The sequence below is a fragment of the Suricata suricatta genome, chromosome 5, assembly GCF_006229205.1.
Source record: "Suricata suricatta isolate VVHF042 chromosome 5, meerkat_22Aug2017_6uvM2_HiC, whole genome shotgun sequence".
Taxonomy (NCBI): domain Eukaryota; kingdom Metazoa; phylum Chordata; class Mammalia; order Carnivora; family Herpestidae; genus Suricata; species Suricata suricatta.
This window is the reverse complement of record NC_043704.1, coordinates 12,198,634-12,218,208: the sequence shown is the minus strand read 5'-3', so window position 1 is coordinate 12,218,208 and position 19,575 is coordinate 12,198,634. Positions and strand designations below refer to the sequence as shown.

Sequence of the window (19,575 nt, the reverse complement as noted above, 5' to 3'; positions counted from 1 at the left end):
GCAGGCACCAACGTTCCCTTAGTATTGATATTTTTGAAAAGCACATCTGTCAGAGGCTGGGCCAAGGGAGACGGTTTTCTGGAGGAAATAATATCTGGCTTGAAGGCAGACAAATGCCTGGGACGTGTAGGCAAAAAGGAATCCGCAAGGGCTGAGGCTGGATGCTTGCCCAGCCCCCACGGCTGCTCCAAAGACCCAAGTGAGATAATGTACTTTGCAAACACACAGAGGAATGGTAAACAAGAATAATCCAATTACCTGGGCTTGCTGGAACTCCAGTGAAACGGTGGTTTGCCAGCATAATTCGTTTCAGAAACATGCTTGTAATCCAAAGCACTTGTATATCGAAGTGAATGTCAAGAACCATTGGCTCAGTTGTGATCTTGAGACATTTGGCATCACGTTCTACTCATATTGCAAGATATCATTCATTTATCAAGTTAAAATTTATTAGAAATGTTTGCTTGTCTTGCAAAACATTGGCAGACCAAGTTACTTGCAATCCAAGGTTTTACTGGTACTTCCTTCCTTGAGAACAATGAATCCCTTTGTTCAAGTTCTGGGCTCACTATATTTTGTCTGGAGACTGGACATTTCCACCAGAAGAAAGTGCCCAGTGAAAACTGTTAGGACCTATTGTTCCCAGTGAAATAGCTCTCATTGTAAGGAACTCAACTGACGCACTAGCGTCCTTCATTCATTCAGCAAATATTTATTGTGTGTTTTGCCAGGGCCTGGTCATGTCACAATTATTCTTCTCTTTATTCTTAAGTTCTTATTGTTCTTCTCTTAAAATAATATTCCTCTGGGTCAGTAGAGCCCCAGTAATGTTCTTCTAGTACCCCTCAAGGACTGGACTCCTCTCTCAAGGTTCAAGGTAGACTCAAAGCTGCTCCCCCTTGCATGAAGTTTCAGCCTCTTCTGTGGAGGTCTGTTTGCCTGGACTTTCAGGGGATCCCTTGGATTTCAGTTTGGCATCCACTGTTTTTAAATTTCGGTTCCAGGCTGGCCTGGTTGGACTGCAGGACGGCTCTGTCGCTAATGGGCAGCGTAGAGCATTTGGCCACCTTTCTTTGGAGATTTTTTGTTTTGAGTTCGGAGGTCAAATTTGAATAGTAAATATCTTCCAATGATTTGTCATTTTTCCTGAGGATGTTGCTGGCCAACCGGAAGAGGAAAACCACTCCGTAGATGCCAATGATGGTGAGAATGTACCAGGCGGCGCTGGTCCCATCTGGAAGCTTCAAGGCCCTGGTGGAGTTGGTGCCATTCTTCCCCTCCATGTGGTCCCTCAGCAGGTGGCCTAGGTCAGTGCTGGCCTGGGTCTGGTTGAGGAGGGTTCCCTGAGGAGTCCACTTGATCACTGAGAAACAGATATCTGGATGAGACCCAGAATCCTGGGCTGAGGGCCGCCTGGCCAAGCCAGTGACAGTGTGATCCTCACATCAGTGGGAAACATGGGGCTGCCTGACGGGGCTCTCTCTGTTGAATGGGCCAGAGCCCAACAACATATATATATCAATACTTTTTTAAAAATCAAAAGGATTCCAAAACACCACGTTCTTAAATGGGAGATGCAACATCATACAGATATTAGTTGTCCCTAAAGTAATCGATGCAACTAACATAATTTGCAATAAAAATATCAGTAGAATTTCTTTGTGAAATAGACAAACTATGCATATTGAAAAATTAGCTCTCAAAACGAACTGGGAAACATCTGAAAACAATGAGCAAGTGGAAATTAGCCTAGCCAGAAATTTAAAAGGAGCCAGCCAGAAAAATAATTTACGTTTTTTAACAATGAATGAATGAATGCTTTATTTGCCCACAGCCCAGCTGCAGCTTAACTGGGCTTTGCAAAGGGCACCGGGGGAGGGGGGGGAGGGTGCTCTCCAGAACTGGGTGCAACTCCCCCTTAAAAGTCTCTCCATAAAACTACAATAGCTACTGATACACAGATATGTAGAATAATGGAACAGGGTGAAAATACTATCAACGAGTAGATAATAAAGAGGTATTTCTGATGAGTAGGGAACAGCTGGATTATTCGAGAAGTAGTGTTGGAACAATATAGAGCATTGATGGACCATCTCTCACCTTATGTTCAAAAAACAGTCCAGATAAATAAGATCTTAACGTAAAAAAAGAAACTATTTAAATATTGGAAAAACAACGTGGCAGATTTTTTTCCTTCGTTATTGCAGTGTGGGATATCCCTTCCCAAATATAACATGAAAACTCAAAAGGAAAAAAATGAAGGTAGAAAACTTTAAATTCAACTACATAGGAACCTTTAAAGTTATGGCATACCATAAAACCCAAAGACAAATGGCAAACTGGAGAAAAACTGAAATTTTATCACTAAATTTCTTAAATTAAAAAAATGAGGTGGGGGCAAGCAGGGCACCTGGGCGGCTCACTTGGTTAAGTGACCATCTTCAGCCCAGGTCACGCCTCAGGCTCTCTGCTGTCAGTACTAAGCCCGCCTCAGATCCTCTGTCTCCCTTTCTCTTTGCCCCTCCCCTACTCACTCACTCTCAAAAAATAAAATAAACCTTTAAAAAGTACTCTTGTTAATAGGGCACCTGAATGGCTCAGTCAGTTAAGCATCTGACTTTGGCTCAGGTCATGATTTCATAGCTTGTGAGTTCAGGCTCCACATCAGGCTCTGTGCTCCCAGCTCAGAGCCTGGAACTTGCTTGGGATTCTGGGTCTCCTTCTTTCTCTGCCCCTCCCCCACTTACATTCGCTCTTTCTCTCTCAAAAATAAATAAATATTTAAAAATTTTTTTTAAAAGTACTTTTTTTAAGAGAGAGAGAGCAGGGGAGTGGTAGAGGGAGAGAAACAGAGAGAATCTTAAGCAGGCTCCATGCTCAGTGCAGAGCCTGATGCTGGGCTCAATCTCACGACCCTGGGATTTTGACCTGAGCTGAAATCAAGAGTCAGACGCTCAACTGAGCCACCCAGGAGCCACTAAATTTCTTAATAGCCTTCAGTCCTATTAAAAAAGTCCGAAGCCTCCATAGAAAAACATGCAAAGCAGTGTGGGCAATCAGGTCACAGAAGAAAAAGGAGATCTGGAACATAAAAAAAAGGCTTCTCAGTATTACCCATAATAAGGTTAGTGCAAATTAACACCACAACAAGGTAACATTTTCTGATCTATAAAGTTTGAAAACTAATGTTTCAGAGTACATTTTCAGGCATTTGCTTAATGCTAGAAAGAGTGTAAATTCACCAAACCAATACGGAAGACCCAGTCCGGGTATCCATCACCATTACGAACGCACTTACCTTTGACCAAACGCTCTCCCTGTAGGAATTTATCCTAAGATATGCTAGTAAACGTCCACACTAATGCATGTGTAAGCATTGCTTATGACAACCAATGCTTAAGAACAGCCTGAATAATGTTAATTAGGGGACAGTTTAACACTTTCTGGAACATCCATTATGCGGAGTGCTATGGAGCTATAAAAAGTAATAGAGGTTTGGGGCGGCGGTACTAAATATTAATGTATGATAAAGTAAGCTAACCATGTGATAGTATATAATCCTATGCATAAGAGGGGAGGATATTTTATTTGCTTGAAGCTCATATATGATAAAATATCTCCGGGAGAATACACAAGAAATTGGGACCTGCGGAGGCACTTGGGGAAAAGAATAGAGGACGAGATGCACGTTTCACAGGAGCCCTTTCGTACATTTTGTCCCGTGTGTATTTATCTTCAAAAAGAAGTTAATTTAAAAAGGAATGGGTACACGTGGGCACCTCTTTGGTTTCTGTGGTAAAGCGCCCCTGGGTAATGACCCCGTGTGCCCTTCCAAGACCAAAAGATTAAAATCTTAATTGCTGTTTAATTCAAAACTGTTTTCTCTCCTAGGAGAGCCAGTGCAAACAGAATGAAAGCCACAGAAGTAGTACATGAAACGGCGAGACATTTTCTAATTGAACTTCACCAGCTCAAATCCCCGTTTCTTGCCCTGTGTGAACACAGGCGTCTTCAGATGTGCCAGAAGATAAATCCCACAGCCTCCTGGCTAGACTAGAGCCGCTCCACAAATGCTTTCTATTTGATACTTGTTTGTTGCTATTTCGTTTTGCTAATTCAAGATTCAGAGAGGCTGGTATTGTTTCACTGCAGTTCATCTTCAGAACAAGTGAATAATCTTACTACTTTTTGAAGAAGGGACAAACTGTTTAAAAGTAACTCTACAAAGTTATTAATTATATAAAATCGGCCACTCACAGAAAACAATACAATGATCAGAAATTTTATACCATGGTTGGTGGACAGGCTTGAGAACCCAAAGTTTGGAAGGGGGAAGATTCCCATAATTATTTTTAAAAAAGTAAACAAAAAAGAAAACAAAAACAGAAACAAAAAGTCAACCCAACAGGAATGTCATAAACCTCAATTAGAGCCAAAGAACTTATTGGAACTTTGAACATATGTATGGGCTCAGGGCTTTCCTGTGAGCTAGAGATGGATGTGATATGTTCAAATACATAGAAAGTATACCCCACCAAGAACTTTAAATTATTTTAAAACTAGTCCATTTCCACATGAAGGAAACTCACTACCTTAATTATTGCAGTCCATTGTTCTTCACTTTTCTTTAAAAAAAAAAAAAGATTAAACTGGTTGTATCTTAATGGATAAACATATCCGGTAGAAAGACAAACCTCCTCTGTGCCATTTTGCACTTACAATTTCATGCTGTGAAACAGAGCAGTCATTCTAGAACAGCCCATCTGTGCTTTAAAGCAGAATACTCACGTTCCACGGGATGGTCTCCTTGATTCTTGGGAAGACGAGTTTAAGAGGTGGCCATGGAAAGAGAAGACAGAAGAACTCTTCCCTGTAAGATCCTACTGACGTCTGGCGCCTGGAGGCCCCTGAGCAGGGAGTAACATGATACCTGGAGAATTTTAGGGCAATACCAAGTAGAAGCTTAGCAGAGAACTCATTGTCTCTCCTTCAGTTAATCAAGAGATCAAAATCTATCTGTCTTCTGTTGGCTCTAAACACAAAGTACTTCCTGGCTTAAGCTTGTTGAGAGGTCTAATGCAAAGGCATTTTTAAAAACATCCTGGTACCAAGGAGTCTCTGGCTCTTCCTGAGGCTGGCTCGCCAGCTTACAGCCTGGACGGTTCCTGAATTCCCCTGCTCTGCACCTGCCGCAGGCGTCACAGACGGTCAGGTGTGGCAGAGGCCTGTTGTCACAGGGTCAGAAAACTCCATGGTCAAGAGTCACCGACTTCCTCTTGGACTGTCTCCTGGATGAGGAAACCCAGACAGGAAGGCACAGGCATGGGATGGGGGGGACACAGTGGAGGGGCCTGGGTTCCCCAGGGATCAGTGGGCAGTGAGGTGATAAGTGCTTCCTGTGAGGAGTGGTGCTTCCTTTTCCCACAGCCTTGAGTCACAGCCCACACCAGAATTGGAGTAAATTTAACCAAAAAGTGCTAGAATAGTAAGAGTCTGGGAGGAAAGAAAAGCAGGGAGCCACCATGCCCAGCCCTACTCCTGAATCCTCACTGATAAGACCAGCACCTGTTAGACATGTAAGGTTGCTGGCTTTTAAGATGTCATTTGGTCAAATGTCCATCAGTAGGGGACTAGACAAGCAAATTCTAGAACAGACCATAGGACCCAGCAATTCCACTCTTAGGTCTGTGTCTAGGAGAGGTGGGAGCATACACCAGACAAAGACTTGCATATGGATGCTCGTAATAGCTGAAAAGTGGGAACAGTCCAAAGTCTATCCACTGATGACTGGGGGCATACGATGTGGTCTCTCCGTACAATGGAATATTATTTGACAATAAAAAGGGCTGAAGTACGGACACGCGTTGTAACATGGATGGACCTTGAAAACATTATGTCAAGTGGAAGGCTCCAGTTACAAAGAACAAGACATTGTATGGTTCTGTGTGTATGAAATGTCCAGAAGAGACTGATCTATAAGGACAGAAAGTAGATTAGTGGTTTCCTAGGGCTGGGGTGGGGGGTGTGGGATGGTAACTGTGGGGTGCAGGGTTTCTTTTAGGGATGCTAAAGGATTCCAACCTGATTGTGGCGCTGGTTGCACACCTCTTCTGTGAATATTCTAGAAACCACTGAATTGTACCCTGTGAGTGGATGACCCTTAAGGGATATGAATTCAATTTCAATAACATAACATAGTACAACGGAATATTCTGCAACTGTGACAAGGAAATGCGGAAGCTCTTTGTGTACTGGTGTGTAAAGTCTCCAACGTGTGTTGTTGAATGAAAACAGCAAAGAAGAGAGTATGTTCACTCTCTGTAAAAAAGTAGGGGGGGCATCATATAGATCTCGTTTGCTTGTTTTGGCATTGAAAAGCTTTAAGGATGGCTGGAGACGTAAGAACGGGAGTTATCTAGAGAAGAGAATTGGGTCGATGAGGGCAGGAGTGGGGGTAGAATTCTCAGTGTATATTTTTTAATGGATATAAAGAAATTTAACTGTGTCTGTGTGCTCTCTTTTCAGTAACAAATGCATCTATTACTTAAAGTAAAACTTCGTGGACTTTCTATTTGGGCTCCTGTGGTCTCTCCATAGGGGGACGGCTGGACCGTGTCTTCTGGCTGTGCCCCACGGACAGAGATTTCCCACACCGACCAGCTGAGGGCAGAAGGGGCGGAAAGGGGGTCCTGGATGACAGGGGGCAAAGGGCAGAACGGGGTCAGGAGTCAGGGTCCTGGTCCCAGCTGTGCCCTTCCTCTGTGCCCCTGGGCAAGTTCCTTCCCACCATGGGCAACAGTTGCCTCGCCTGTAAGTGGAAGAAGAGTGGATTCCAACAGCATCTGGTCCCTGAGGGCAGGACGGAAGCCTGGGGAGGCCGGGGAGGGGGAGGCGTGGGGAGGAGCTGCTTCTGTGGAGGTGTCTGAATGGGAGGGCTGTCATGGCCGGCGCCCCAGGGCAGGGAGGGCAGGCCTGGGCAGCTGGCGCCCCAAAGGTGGAGGTTTCGTGGAGTATGTCATCTGTGAGGTCAGAAGGTTTCCACATTCAACTCAGCAGGATGATGGCCTTGGATGTGGGGAGCGAGCAGCTCCAGAAAAATGAGGAAGGCAAAGAAAGGGGGCCTTTGGCCTCATCCACACTATCCAAGGGGCACTAACCAAGGTTAGGGCATAGCTCTGTACTGGGTGCTCTCGGCCTGGTTTCTGCCTCTTTACCTGTGAGGCAGGAGTACTATTCCTCCTTAAGGAGGGATGACACTCTTTCAGGCTCAGAGAAGTGACTTGCCCAGTGTCACACAGCTCACAGGTGCCACAGGTGAGGCACAGCACCCCTGACATGCTAAGGTACTGCCTCTGTCTCTCCCTTGGGCCAGGACTTGGGGGGATCCCAGGGCTTCCAGGAGCAGTCTCCCATCCTTGATGTCCGGTGCTAGGAGTATTGGCCTGCGGCTGTAGCCTCCAGCCCTGCTCCCCAGCAGGCTTTCAGCTTGCTCCCCCGTAGTGCAGGAAGGTTCTGGCTGCAGGGGTGCCACTCCATGGGGCAGTGAGGAAGGGATGGAGGCACCCGCTAACGCTGCACACTGGGAAACTCAGCAAGAATGGGAGGCCCCTGAATGCAGGTCTCAAAGTTCCTTCCCACCCTGCTCTGCTTTCCCAGGAGCCTTTCCCTCCACCCAGGGACTTGGCCACAGGAGGCCCTAGAAGGTGTGAAGGAATTCTGGGGGACAGGGCTGCCCATCCTGCTTATCTTCATTTAGCAAAGCCCTATTCTTAGCTCCTGGCTTCCCTTGTGAGGGCTGTTCCAGGAATGAAGAAGGTCTCCATGGAGGCTTACAAGCCAGGAGCCCCTCCCCACAAAATCCTGGAGTGGCACATCCTGATGAACCGTTGGAAGCTCCAGGAAGCCCCGCGTGGAGCAGGAGGGAAGTAGGAGCCTGGGCCCTGGCCTGGTGGGGCCGAGCGCCTCAGATGTTTGGGAGGAAGGCAGAAATAAAACTGGGTACTTGTTCCCGGAGTTAAAAAAAAAAAAAGGTGTCAGAGGTGGGATGTCTGGAACCAAAGGCGTTCTCCTTCCACACCCTGAATGTCATCTTCAAGCTGGACCCAGGGGCCCACGAATTCTCCCAATCGCTTGCTCTGCAGGTTGAATTGCAGATTGTCATTGCTGAGGCATATCCATGACCTTGAAGCCCTTCCTGTTGGCCAAAGTGGAACCATGATGTTAAAAGTCAGGACAATGGGTATCTTCCAGCTGAAGATAAGTAACTAAAGGTGAAAGGAGGAGAGCTCTAGGGTGCTGGTCATTTTCTGGTTCGTGGGTTTTTCAGTTCGGGGAACTTCATAGAATCATAAACTTATACTGTGTTCATTTTTCTGCATGCATGTTACACTTCAGTGTAAACCTCACTCTGTTTCTTTAACACAGAAAGCCTTGATAGACAATGGGAAAATAAAGTTGAAGGTGTATATAGGAAATTCAAATCCTATTTTAAAAATCTTTTTTTCAATGTTTATTCATTTTTGAGAGACAGAGAGAAACAGCGCAAGTAGGAGAGGGGCAAGAGAGGGAGACACAGAATCCAAGGCAGGCTCCAGGCTCGGAGCTGACAGCACAGGCCCGACACGGGGCTCACACTCACAAACCACAAGATCATGACCTGAGCCGAAGTCAGACACTTAACTGACTGAGCCACCGAGGCACACCCTACAAATGATATTTTATAAAAAGAATTCTATATTCTGTCATGGCCATGACTACACGGCATCATCTAATGAAAGTGCTCTGTCTGGGGTTGAAGAGGTGGTCAAGATCACGGTCACAGGGGCTGGGCAGCTGCCTGCCTTACTATGCAGTGTGGATGATGCGAACTCTTTGTCGTTCCTAAATGCTTACATAACAGTGAAATGGAACAAGCTGTACCACCTCAAGGGCCAAGAATTTTCTTCCTATTTGTGCATATCTCTTAGACCTTCTGGTTCAGTCTAGACAAAATGCAATCAAGCAAAGCCATTCACCTGGTAAATATTTGTCTGAGCTACAGTTCTGGGAGAAAGGACCCCAACACCTTCTGGGTCCTTTGACATTAGAGACCAAACTCTCCCAGATAGCCATGGCCTCTCTCTCTCTCTCTTTCTTCCTTTCTTTCTCTTTCTTTCTTTCTTTCTTTCTTTCTTTCTTTCTTTCTTTCTTTCTTTCTTTCTTTCTTTCCTTCCTTCCTTCCTTCCTTCCTTCCTTCCTTCCTTCCTTCCTTCCTTTCCCTCCTTCCTTCCTTCCTTCCTTCCTTCCTTCTTTCTTTCTTTCTTTCTTTCTTTCTTTCTTTCTTTCTTTCTTTCTTTCTTTCTTTCTTCCTCTCTCCCTTCCTTCTTTCCTTCCTTTCTCTCTCCCTCCCTTCCCTCTGTCTCTCTTCTTTTCTTTTCTCTACTGAAGAACCAGTCAGCTTAGAAGATGTCTACATTGGAAGCAAAGGTAGAAATAATGTGGATTTGATTAGCCAGAAAAAGAAAAAAAAAGGATAAGAAACAAGTGTCTTTACATTTCAGGATGTCAGAACTGGCATTTTAAAAAAATGTCAATAAACAAATGCTCATAACCACATCTGGCATTCTTTCTAAGGAATATTTCCTAAGGGACACTGACTTCACCAACCAATTCTGACCCCTTGCAGTGCAAAAGGACATTTAAAAGGACAATTGAGGAGTCCCGTGGAGAACAACTGTACTTCGTCCCTGCCCTGCTCCAGACGAAGGACACTTGCAAGCTCGTCTGGCCAGGAGCACACATTCCAGAGGTTTCCTGCTTTGCAGGGGGTTCAAACCTCCAGAGGACATTTAAAAGATGTTTTGCATATTTTAAAAATCTTTAACTTATATGTCATTCTTGCCTTTCCTTTTTAAAAAAAAATCTTTTTATTTTTATTTATTTTTGAGAGAGAGAGAGAGAGAGAGAGAGAGAGAGAGAGAGAGAGAGAAAAGGCAAAGAAAGAGAGAGAGAGAGAATGCCAAACCGGATCTATGGTGTCAGTGCAGAGCCTAACGCCAGGCTGGATCTGATGAACCGTGAGATCATGACCTAAGTGGAAACCTAGAGTCAGAGGTTTAACCAACTGAGCCATCCAAGCACCCTGTCTTTCTTTTTTAATGGCACTCATTGTCCTCTGCACTTTTTAGGGACATTGAATGCCACCTCCTGTCTCCAGGGAGGTGCTGAGGACGGCTCCCAGGCCTTGGAATTGGAAGCTCCAGGTTCTAGCTGGAACTTTCCCAATGTACTAACTGTGGGACTATGGCCAAGTCACTTCACTATCCCAAACCTCAACTTTAAAACAAAGGATCATAAATTGTGATGACATATGAACTATTTCATAAATCCAAGGGCAAATACAGTCTCACCTCATGAACTACCTGAGTCCTCGGTGCCTGATTACCAGGGAGTCCTATGTTTATCACCCTCTTAAGGCTTCCGGCTTGACCAGGACTCCCTGGGATTTCGTCCAGAGTTGGGTAGGAAGGGCCGCCAGGCGCCAGAGACCAGCTGCTGTTGCCTCCAGGTGCCACACGGGGCCGCTGTTGAACTGGCTTGGTGCGAAGTCTGCACAGGCGGCAGGAGTGTGCCCTGGAGACAGAGCATTAGCTCTACACACTTGCTCGTGGCTCTTATTCACACCGCAGAGCAAATAAGGCTGTCTGTTCCCTTAGCTCTCTTGTTGTGTCCCCTAGGGAGGTCAGCAGCACAGTTTACAAGTCTCAGGAGTGGAAGCAGACGAGCAGTGCAGAAACCAGCCCAGCTGCCATTTCCCGCTGCAGCTCTGCCCCCTGTAGGCCTGAACTGGAAGAGTAGGGAATTTTGATCGTGACCTGAGACTGCACGTCTTAATTATTGCATCAAAAACTATCGATAGAACTCCCCTATGATCCAGCAATAGCATTGCTAGGGATTTACCCAAGGGATAAAGAAGTGCTGATGCATAGGAGCACATGTACCCCAATGTTCATAGCGGCACTTTCTGCAATAGCCAAATCATGAAAGAGCCTAAATGTCCATCACCTGATGAATGGATCAAGAAGATGTGGTACATATATACAATGGAGTACTACATGGCAATGAGAAAGAATGAAATATGGCCATTTGTAGGAAAGTGGATGGACCTTGAGGGTGTCATGCTGAGCGAAGTACGCCAGGCAGAGAAGGACAGATACCATATGTTTGCATTCATAGGTCTAACAGGAGAGACCTGGCAGGGGACCATGGGGAGAGGAAGGGGGAAAGAGAGCGGGGGAGTGAGGGACACAGATCAAGGGAGACTACTGAATACTGGAGACGAACCATGGACTGAGGCGGGGAGGGGGAGGGAGGGAGGGGGTGATGGTCATGGTTGGGGGCACTTGTGGGGAAAACACTGGGTGTTATATGGAAACCAATCTGACAATAAACTATTATTTAAAAAAATCATTTCCCCCAACCTCACGTGACGATGCGGGCATGGAAAGATCGGACCCCATATGATGTAGAGCCCAAAATTAAAGAAATGGGGAGAACACAAATAAAGTGTTGTTATTACATCAAATGAGTCTTCTCTGTCATGAAGATCCTATATCGCCAGGACGTTCTGGCGCACAGAGCCAAAGCTAGATAAGAGTTAGAAAAAGGGAGACTTTACAGGTTCAGTAGGCAAGACAGAGGCAGGGTAGAGCTGGTCTAAGGGGCTGGATCCAAGGAGGGAGGTCCATTTCTGTCTTCCACTTCTGCCTCTCTTTGGACCTGGAGTCATTTCCTCCAGCAACAAAGAGGTTTTCTCCATGTCCTAGAAACACAGACTACAACTTTTTTCAAGGTCCATGGAATTTTCACATGCATGAAATGCCTGCCTAGTAGTGCACCTGTAAAAGGCAACTTAGAACATTTTGAAAGGGGAAGGATTCTCTACTCCCAATGATTAAAACGGAGATCAAGTTTTAAAATTGAAAAAAAAACTTAAGGCCTGTTATGTGGAAATTAAAGCCTAAAAAATTCCTGGGCCCCGAAGAAACTCAAAACGAAAGCAAAATATTATTTAGAAAATGAATTCAAAACAGTACACATGGAAACCTAAGTGCTAAAGCTAATTTAATTAACAAGAAAAAAATAATAAAAATAGATTTCCTGAGAAATGAGGAAGGGACAATCTTCTCAACAAAGAGCACCGGAACAACCAGATGTTCATTTGCAAAACTAATCAATAAAGCTGCTTTAAATGTTAAATTCAGTACCTAATCCCAGATGTTTTGATAAGAATAACAAAATAAGCACAAAGAAAGCAGGGAGAAAAAGATTACAAAGGAGAAGAATAGAATTTAGAAGCCAGAAAAACAATAATGCTAATAATTCATCTAAGAGCTGGTTCCTTAAAAAGTAAATAAATAAATAAATAAGAAACCATTAGTGACCCTAAGAAAGAAATAGAGGAGGGGCACCTGGATGCCTCAGTCAGTTAAACATCCAACTCTTGATCTCAGCTCAGATCTTAAGCTCAGGCTCGCTGAGTTCAAGCCCTGCGTTGGGCTCCATGATGCTGGGAATGAAGCCTACTTTAAAAAAATAAGTAAAAATGAAGGAAAAGTAACAAACATACCAAATAAAGGTAGTTAAAGGATATAGACAAAATCTAAGAACTGATATCTTAATTCTTATGCTCATTTCTGTGCAAATAAGTCTGAAAGCCTTGACCAAATGAATGACTTTCTAGGAAAATATAAATAATCAAAACTGACCCCCCCCAATATTTTTTAAATCCTTTTTTAAAATGTTTATTTATTTTTTGAGAAAGAGAGACAGAGCACGAGCAGGGGAGGGGCAGAGAGAGAGGGAGACTCAGAATCCGAAGCAGGTCCCAGCTCTGAGCTGTCCCAGCTCTGAGCACAGAGACAGGGTTGGAACTCATGGGCCAAGAGATCATGACCTGAGCCAAAGTCGGATGTTTAACCGACTGAGCCACTCAGGTGCCCCCCAAAAAGATTTTTTAAATAAAAAAATGTCAGTTACCATAGAAGATGCTGAAAAATTTGCTCAAGAGTCATCCACCCAGACAAGCATCTGGTTCAGACAGTTTCACAAGTGAATCCTACTAAACCTTTATTGATTAGAAAATGCTGTTTTTACGCTGCCATGGAGCATGGAGAAAGAATACAGCTTCCAAATTTTTCTGATGAAGCCAGTAGAGAGAATGATAACTTAACCTGATAAAACCCCCATAGTAAAAGGAAACCACAGAACAACTCCATTTATGGGGATAGATGTAAATATTCTAAATCCAATGCTGTCCGACAGATCCAACAGTGCAGTAAAAGAATAAATTCCACAAACAAATGCAGCCATGCCGATTACATATCAGGAAATCTAGGAGTGTGATTTACCACATGAAAAAGTCTAAAGAAAAAAAAAGTGTTGGGGCGCCTGGGTGGCTCAATCGGTTAAGCCTCCGACTTCGGCTCAGGTCAGATCACACGTTCGTGGGTTCGAGCCCCGAGTCGGGCTCTGTGCTGACAGCTCAGAGCCTGGAGCCTGCTTCGGGTTCTGTGTCTCCTTCTCTCTCTGCCTCTCCCCGTCTCATGCTCTGTCTCTCTCTGTATCAAAAATAAATAAAACATTAAAAATTTTTTTTAAATAAAAAATAAAAAGAAAAAAAAGAAAAAAGTGTGTTCATCTTCACAGGTAATAGGTGTTTGTTAAATTCCAATTTCATCCTGATTTTTAAAATCTTGATAAATAAAAAGGTAACCAATTCTCTAAACTGCCAAGTTTAAAAGATCTCAAGTCAGATGCAAGTGCTCAATGGTGAAATACAGGAAGCACTCCAATATAATGGGGAGTAAAACACAATCACCCATTATCGCCACTGGCATTTAACACTGTACTGGAGGAATTATCTGACTGAATTGGACAAGAGGCACAAAAACTGGAAAGGAGGAAGCAAAAATTATCATTGACTTTACGGTTGGAAAAATCAAGAGAATCAATTGCAAAACTATTAGCAATTGTAGGATAATCCAGGAGGCTGAGTAGGTGCAAAATAAATACTAAAAAAAAATCAATATCCAAGGATCTATTAAGTGCAATCACTTTATAAATATAATTAAAGAAAAGATTTCACTTACAATAAGAACCAAGAAGATAAAATACCCAAAGGTGCATTAAATGTATAACATTCATTCACAGAGAAAATCTAAAAGACAGAGACAAAAAAGAAGATTCGACTAAATGCAAATATGTCCTGCTCTTTGCTAGACTTTCTTGTGTAAAGATGGCAGTCCTTCCCCCCAAAATCTGTAAATTTAATATAATCCTAATGAAACCATCAACAGAGATTTGTATTTGTTTTTTCTTGTTGTTCTTGTTTTGCTTCGTATTTCAGAGCTATGCCGGATGTCATATGCTCCGAGCCCACACTCCATTTATTCACGATCTTATTCTTCGCCTTTCCTTTCCAGTAATGTATTTTTATGCTTTTCAGGCCCATCTTTTTTCTCTCAGTACCAGTGAACAGAATTCCAGGTTTTAGGCTTGAAAAACCACAGCAAAACTGCAGCAAAAGTGAAGGGAGGAAATGTTCCTTTTCTCTCTGCAGCTGCAAAAAGCAGACAGCATCTTGCATCATAAACATCCACCCTTGAGATGCTATCCCAAAAAAAGAATAGGCAGGTCGTTTGGTTTTTCAAAGCTGCTGCTCTGTCCTGAGAAAAGTAACCTCAACTTCCCCCAGACGCTATAATTCCAGCTGGTCATCTTAATTAAGTTGGCTCTGACATAAATATTTTAAGTGGTGCCTCTGTTTTTCCAAAAGTATAAGCATTTGTGAACTTTTTTTTAAATTTCTCTCTTTGCTCACAAGGAGGCAGGAGGTGAATAAATCTGTTAGATTTCTTATTTAAACAAAGACTTTGAGAGTCTTGCCTCATTCACATTAACATAGACAAGTTGAGTCTAAAATTTACACAGAAAATGGAACATGCAAGAATAGCGCAGAAAATTCTGGGGAAAGAAAAGTAATGAAATATCCCGGCAGGATGTTAAAAAGTATTGTAAAACCACAGAGATTAAAAGCGCTTGGTCCTAGCATACGAACAAGCAGACAGATCAATGGAACAGCATGAAGTCCACAAAGAGACTCAGAAACATTCAGGAAAATAATATTAAATGAAAAGGATGTTTCAAATTAGCGTAGAAAAGATGGGTTATCTCATAAATGCATGGGACAATTGTGAAGACATCTGGGAAAGAGTAAATTTGGATCTCTGCTTTAATACTTACACCAAAATAAATTCCAGATGAAGCTGTTATAATTTTTAAAAAATACAGCCATAGATAGAAGTGCTAGCACAAACAGGGGGGGTTTATTTTTATAATCCCAGATCGTGGGATTCTTCTGACACAGAAGTCAGAAATCGCAAAAAAACGAGACTGATAAAACCAACTACATGAGAATTAAAATTTTCTTTGGGGCAAAACCAAAAATACTATGAACAGGGTCAAGAGATCAATGATAAACCAGGGAAAGCATTTGCAACCTATATGATAAAAGTGTCAACTTTTTTAATATTCAAAGGCTTTTGGCATTAAGAAACTGGTCAGCAACTCAATGGGAAGATAACCAAAAGATATGAACAAGTAGTCACGAAGAAAAAGAAGTACACAAGTCTTTTAATAGATAAAAATAGGCTCATTCTCACTAATAATGATATGAATGCAAATCAAAACTAAAAAGAGATCTCATTTACTATACTTCAATAAACGAGTAAAGATCACCTGTAAATTGGATTTACCCATAGTGCCTCCCCCACAGTTTATAAAGGAATCAGGGGACACCTGGGGGGCTCACTCTGTTAAGCATCTGACTTCAGCTCTGGTCATGATCTCAAGGTTTGTGGGTTTGAGCCCATGTCGGGCTCAATGCTGACAGCTCAGAGCCTGGAGCCTGCTTTGGATTCTGTGTCTCCTTCTCTCTCTGACCCTCCCTAGCTCGTGCCCTGTCTCTTTCTCTCTCAAAAATAAACATTAAAAAAACGTGTTTTTTTTTAAGCAGTTCGAATGGTGACGGACACATAGTGACAGCTCATAAAAGTCAGTTATCCATATCATTAGAGGATAACTGGCATGATTAGAATTGTATAATATACATCCCTCTGACTGCTCAGTCACCTTCTAGGAGTTTCGGGGACTTAGGTGTGAGCGCATTTCCTGGACGCATATACATGTCTACTCAACACCCCATGGAACAACGAAAGATTGGAAGTCACCTAAACGTCCTCAAGAGAGGTCTGGTTCAAGAGAGGTCTGGTTCGAGAGAGCCTGGAAATCCATCCAATGGGATCCTGTTCACCATTCAAAGGGGCGGGGCAGATGTCCATGCACCAATGAGGAACAATCTTCAATATATTGCTAAGTAGGAAAAAAAAAAAAGCACGACGCAGATTGGTGTGTGTTGTATACCACGTGTATGTAAAAGCGTGTTGTTCTTGTATATACATAGTATATCTCTGAAAGGAGACCGAAAATCCCTTTATTGCTTCTGAGCAGTATCTTTTTTTGATGATTTGTTTATTGCTTTTTCCCATGTGTCTATTACCTATGAAAAAGACAAATTGATTTTTTTAAGAGTGAAGAGCATGCAGTGAGCGTATTATTAGCTCTTTGCGGAGAATCAGCCGTTTCTATGCCAGCATGTTTGAAATTCTTGCTTTCAAACATTTCCAACCCAATCCTCTGAAGGTCCATCTCTGCCCTGATTTACATCTCCTTGGAGAAATGTTCCCCTGTGTAAGAGAAATAGCCTGCCTCATAATAGGATCAAATGAGGTATGGAAACTGTAGTCTCCGGTTGCCCAGACTTGAACCAAAAAAGCCCTTTGAAATGTAGTAATTCATTCGGCCTCTTATTCAGTGCCCCAGGCCATGACTGATTCAGTAATTCAATACAGGCTGTCCTGATGCTCACACCGCTAGATCTCCTCTTTCCCGTGTGCCCCTGGGAGCCCCCAGAAGGCAGAGACTCTGGTTTTTTGCTGAGCCCGGATCTGCGATAGCCAGGGATGTTCTGCCCCCGTGTGGCCAATGTCTGCTATGACACCCAGAGGCTGCCCCAGAGGATTCCCTGGGTGACCGGCCCAGAGGGTTTCCATAGAGGGTGCCTATAGGACAGCCACGTTTCTGTGCATATTTTTAGCAAATGTTTTATATATTTACTTATTTATTTTAAATTTTAGTTAACGTACAGTGCAATATTGGTTTTAGGAGTAGAATTCAGTGATTCCTCACTTGGGTACCACACCCCTCACAATAGCGCCCTCCTTGGTACCCATCACCCATCTGGCCCATCTCCCAACCACCTCCCACTATCAACTCTCAATTTGTTCTCTATCATTAAGAGTCTCTTGTGGTTTGTTTTCCTCTCTTCTCTTCCCCCACCCCCTTCCCACATGATCATCTGTTTTGTTTTATAAATTCCACACATAAGTAAAAATCATATGGTATTTGTCTTTCTCTCATTGACTTATTTCGCTGAGCATAATACATTCTAGCTCCACCTACACCATTGCAAATGGCAAGATTTCATTCTTTTTGATGACTGAGTAATATTCCATTGTATGTACTGTATGTATGTGTGTGTGTGTGTGTGTGTATATACATATATATATATCATCTTCTTTCTCCATCCATCCGTTGATGGACATCTGGGCTCTTTCCATAGTTTTGTTATTGTTGACAATGCTGCTAAAAACATTGGGGTAGCACAATAAATATGTGGATTTTGCAAATACACAGAAGCACCCAGAAAATTGTAAAGTGCATAATTCTGGGCCTAATCATAGTTAATAATTTTTTCTTGCTAATTTTTAAAAAAATCCAAATTCTGGTAGTCTATGCTCAATGGAAAAAACTCCTATGAAGATCTGGGGGGTGTGTCCAGCCAGAACTCGCCTCAGCGTGACTTCAGGGTGCCCTTGGTGCCTCTATCCGGTGACGCCCACAGTTGCATCCTCCAGAATGTGAATCCACTACCGCCATGTGTTTGCCAAGTGTGGCCACATATCAAAATATTCAAGATGGTTCTAGAACAGAGGCTAGTACATTTTTTTTTCTTGAAAGGCCCAGATAGTCAATATTTTTGGATTAGTGAACCACGTGATGTCCGTCCAAGGACTCAACTCTGCTTCCATAGTACCAAGGCAGCCTCAGATAATGTGCAAATGAATGTGATTATTTCCAATAAAAGTTTATTTACACAAACACGCAGCAGGCCAGATTTGGCCTGGAGGCCATAGTTGGCCAAACTCCTGTCTAGAGTGTTCGTCCATGTCTTCAAAATTCGATGCTACTCTACCCTGTTGGCAGTGTGACATTTGGGCATCCACTGTCCCACAGAGTTTAGTGCGATTCAGAGGTAGGATTCGCTCAGAGCCGATGGCTGCTCTTTGCTTGGTTAGCATGTCCATTTTGAGTCTGTCCCAAGTTCAGTACGTCCATACATCTCATGACTGAGTAAATACAACCTTTGTGAGCTGGAAGGAGGGGCGCATGGAATGCCTCAGTGCTGAGGATGGCCCCGAGGTCTCTGATCCAAGAAGTCAGCTCCAAAACCGCAGTCACCAAACGTCTTCATTCTCATCTGAATGCATCAAAACACCTGCTTCAACTTCCCCCACAGATCCTGTGAACACATGTGCACAAAGAAAATATGTCTTCTGTCTCATGGGCTCGTTAGCCTTAAAAATTAAACTGCTAGTTATTTTACCAGCAAAATCTGGGTTTGTTCAGATAACAGAGGTACAATGCAGGACAAGCAAACCACGGGAAAACCGTGGCAAGTTGGGAAGACAAAAAGGAGGAGAACTCTTCTATAGAGGGAAAAGGGGGATTGGAAAAGGCTTCTGTAAACGCAAAATCGATGTGCATAAACGCAAGGATCAAGTGTAGTGGCTTCTCATTGGCTGGGCTGTGACTGTCTCTCATTGGCTGGGCTGTTGCTGGGGGGAGGAGAAAATCCTTTTTCCTGCCGTTGGAGAAATAAAATATTGACTTCTTACTGGGAATGCAAATTATGTGTCTTCCAGTTGGGTTTGGCTGTTGATGGCAAGTGTTAGAACATAAGAGCCCCCCCGCCCCCCGCCTCCAGACTCCATTTTATTTATTTATTTTTTAATATATTTTTTTAATATTTTATTTATTTTTGATAGAGAGAGAGACAGAGCATGAGAGGGGGAAGGGCAGAGAGAGAAGGAGACACAGAACTGGAAGCAGGCTCCAGGCTCTGAGCTAGCTGTTAGCACAGAGCCTGACGCGGGGCTCGAACCCACGAACGTGAGATCTGACCTGAGCCGAAGCCGGAGGCTTAACCGACTGAGCCACCCAGGCGCCCCCAGACTCCATTTTAAATGAGGTTTTCTTTTCTTAATTTTCACAGATGCATGTGGGCTTCCCTCCTTTCCTTGAACTTGATTAGGTAATGATGCCTTTCGGTTTCTCTCTTGCTTCAGGGTCAGCTTTTGAGTGTGTGACTCTGCTTTTCCCTGAATTCACAAATTCCCAACTGGGAGGGGTTCAGCC

At 43.4% G+C, this 19,575-nt stretch overlaps 2 protein-coding genes across 2 annotated transcripts in view; one reads left to right on the top strand and one right to left on the bottom strand.

Annotated features, from left to right (window-relative positions):
* SMIM11A (small integral membrane protein 11A) overlaps window positions 1-6,569 on the top strand; it is a 41,949-nt gene extending 35,380 nt beyond the window's left edge. The window contains exons 6-7 of the transcript XR_003908506.1: window positions 1,152-1,307; window positions 3,892-6,569. The gene's annotated coding sequence lies outside the window, so the exon portion shown is untranslated. The remainder of the gene's footprint in view (window positions 1-1,151; window positions 1,308-3,891) is intronic.
* SMIM34A (small integral membrane protein 34A) lies at window positions 948-4,727 on the bottom strand. Its single transcript, XM_029938662.1, has 2 exons — window positions 4,720-4,727; window positions 948-1,413 (listed from the first exon to the last, which is right to left on the bottom strand). Exons 1-2 carry the CDS (start codon window positions 4,725-4,727, stop codon window positions 948-950), a joined length of 474 nt encoding a protein of 157 aa, XP_029794522.1.
* Window positions 6,570-19,575: the final 13,006 nt, after the last annotated feature.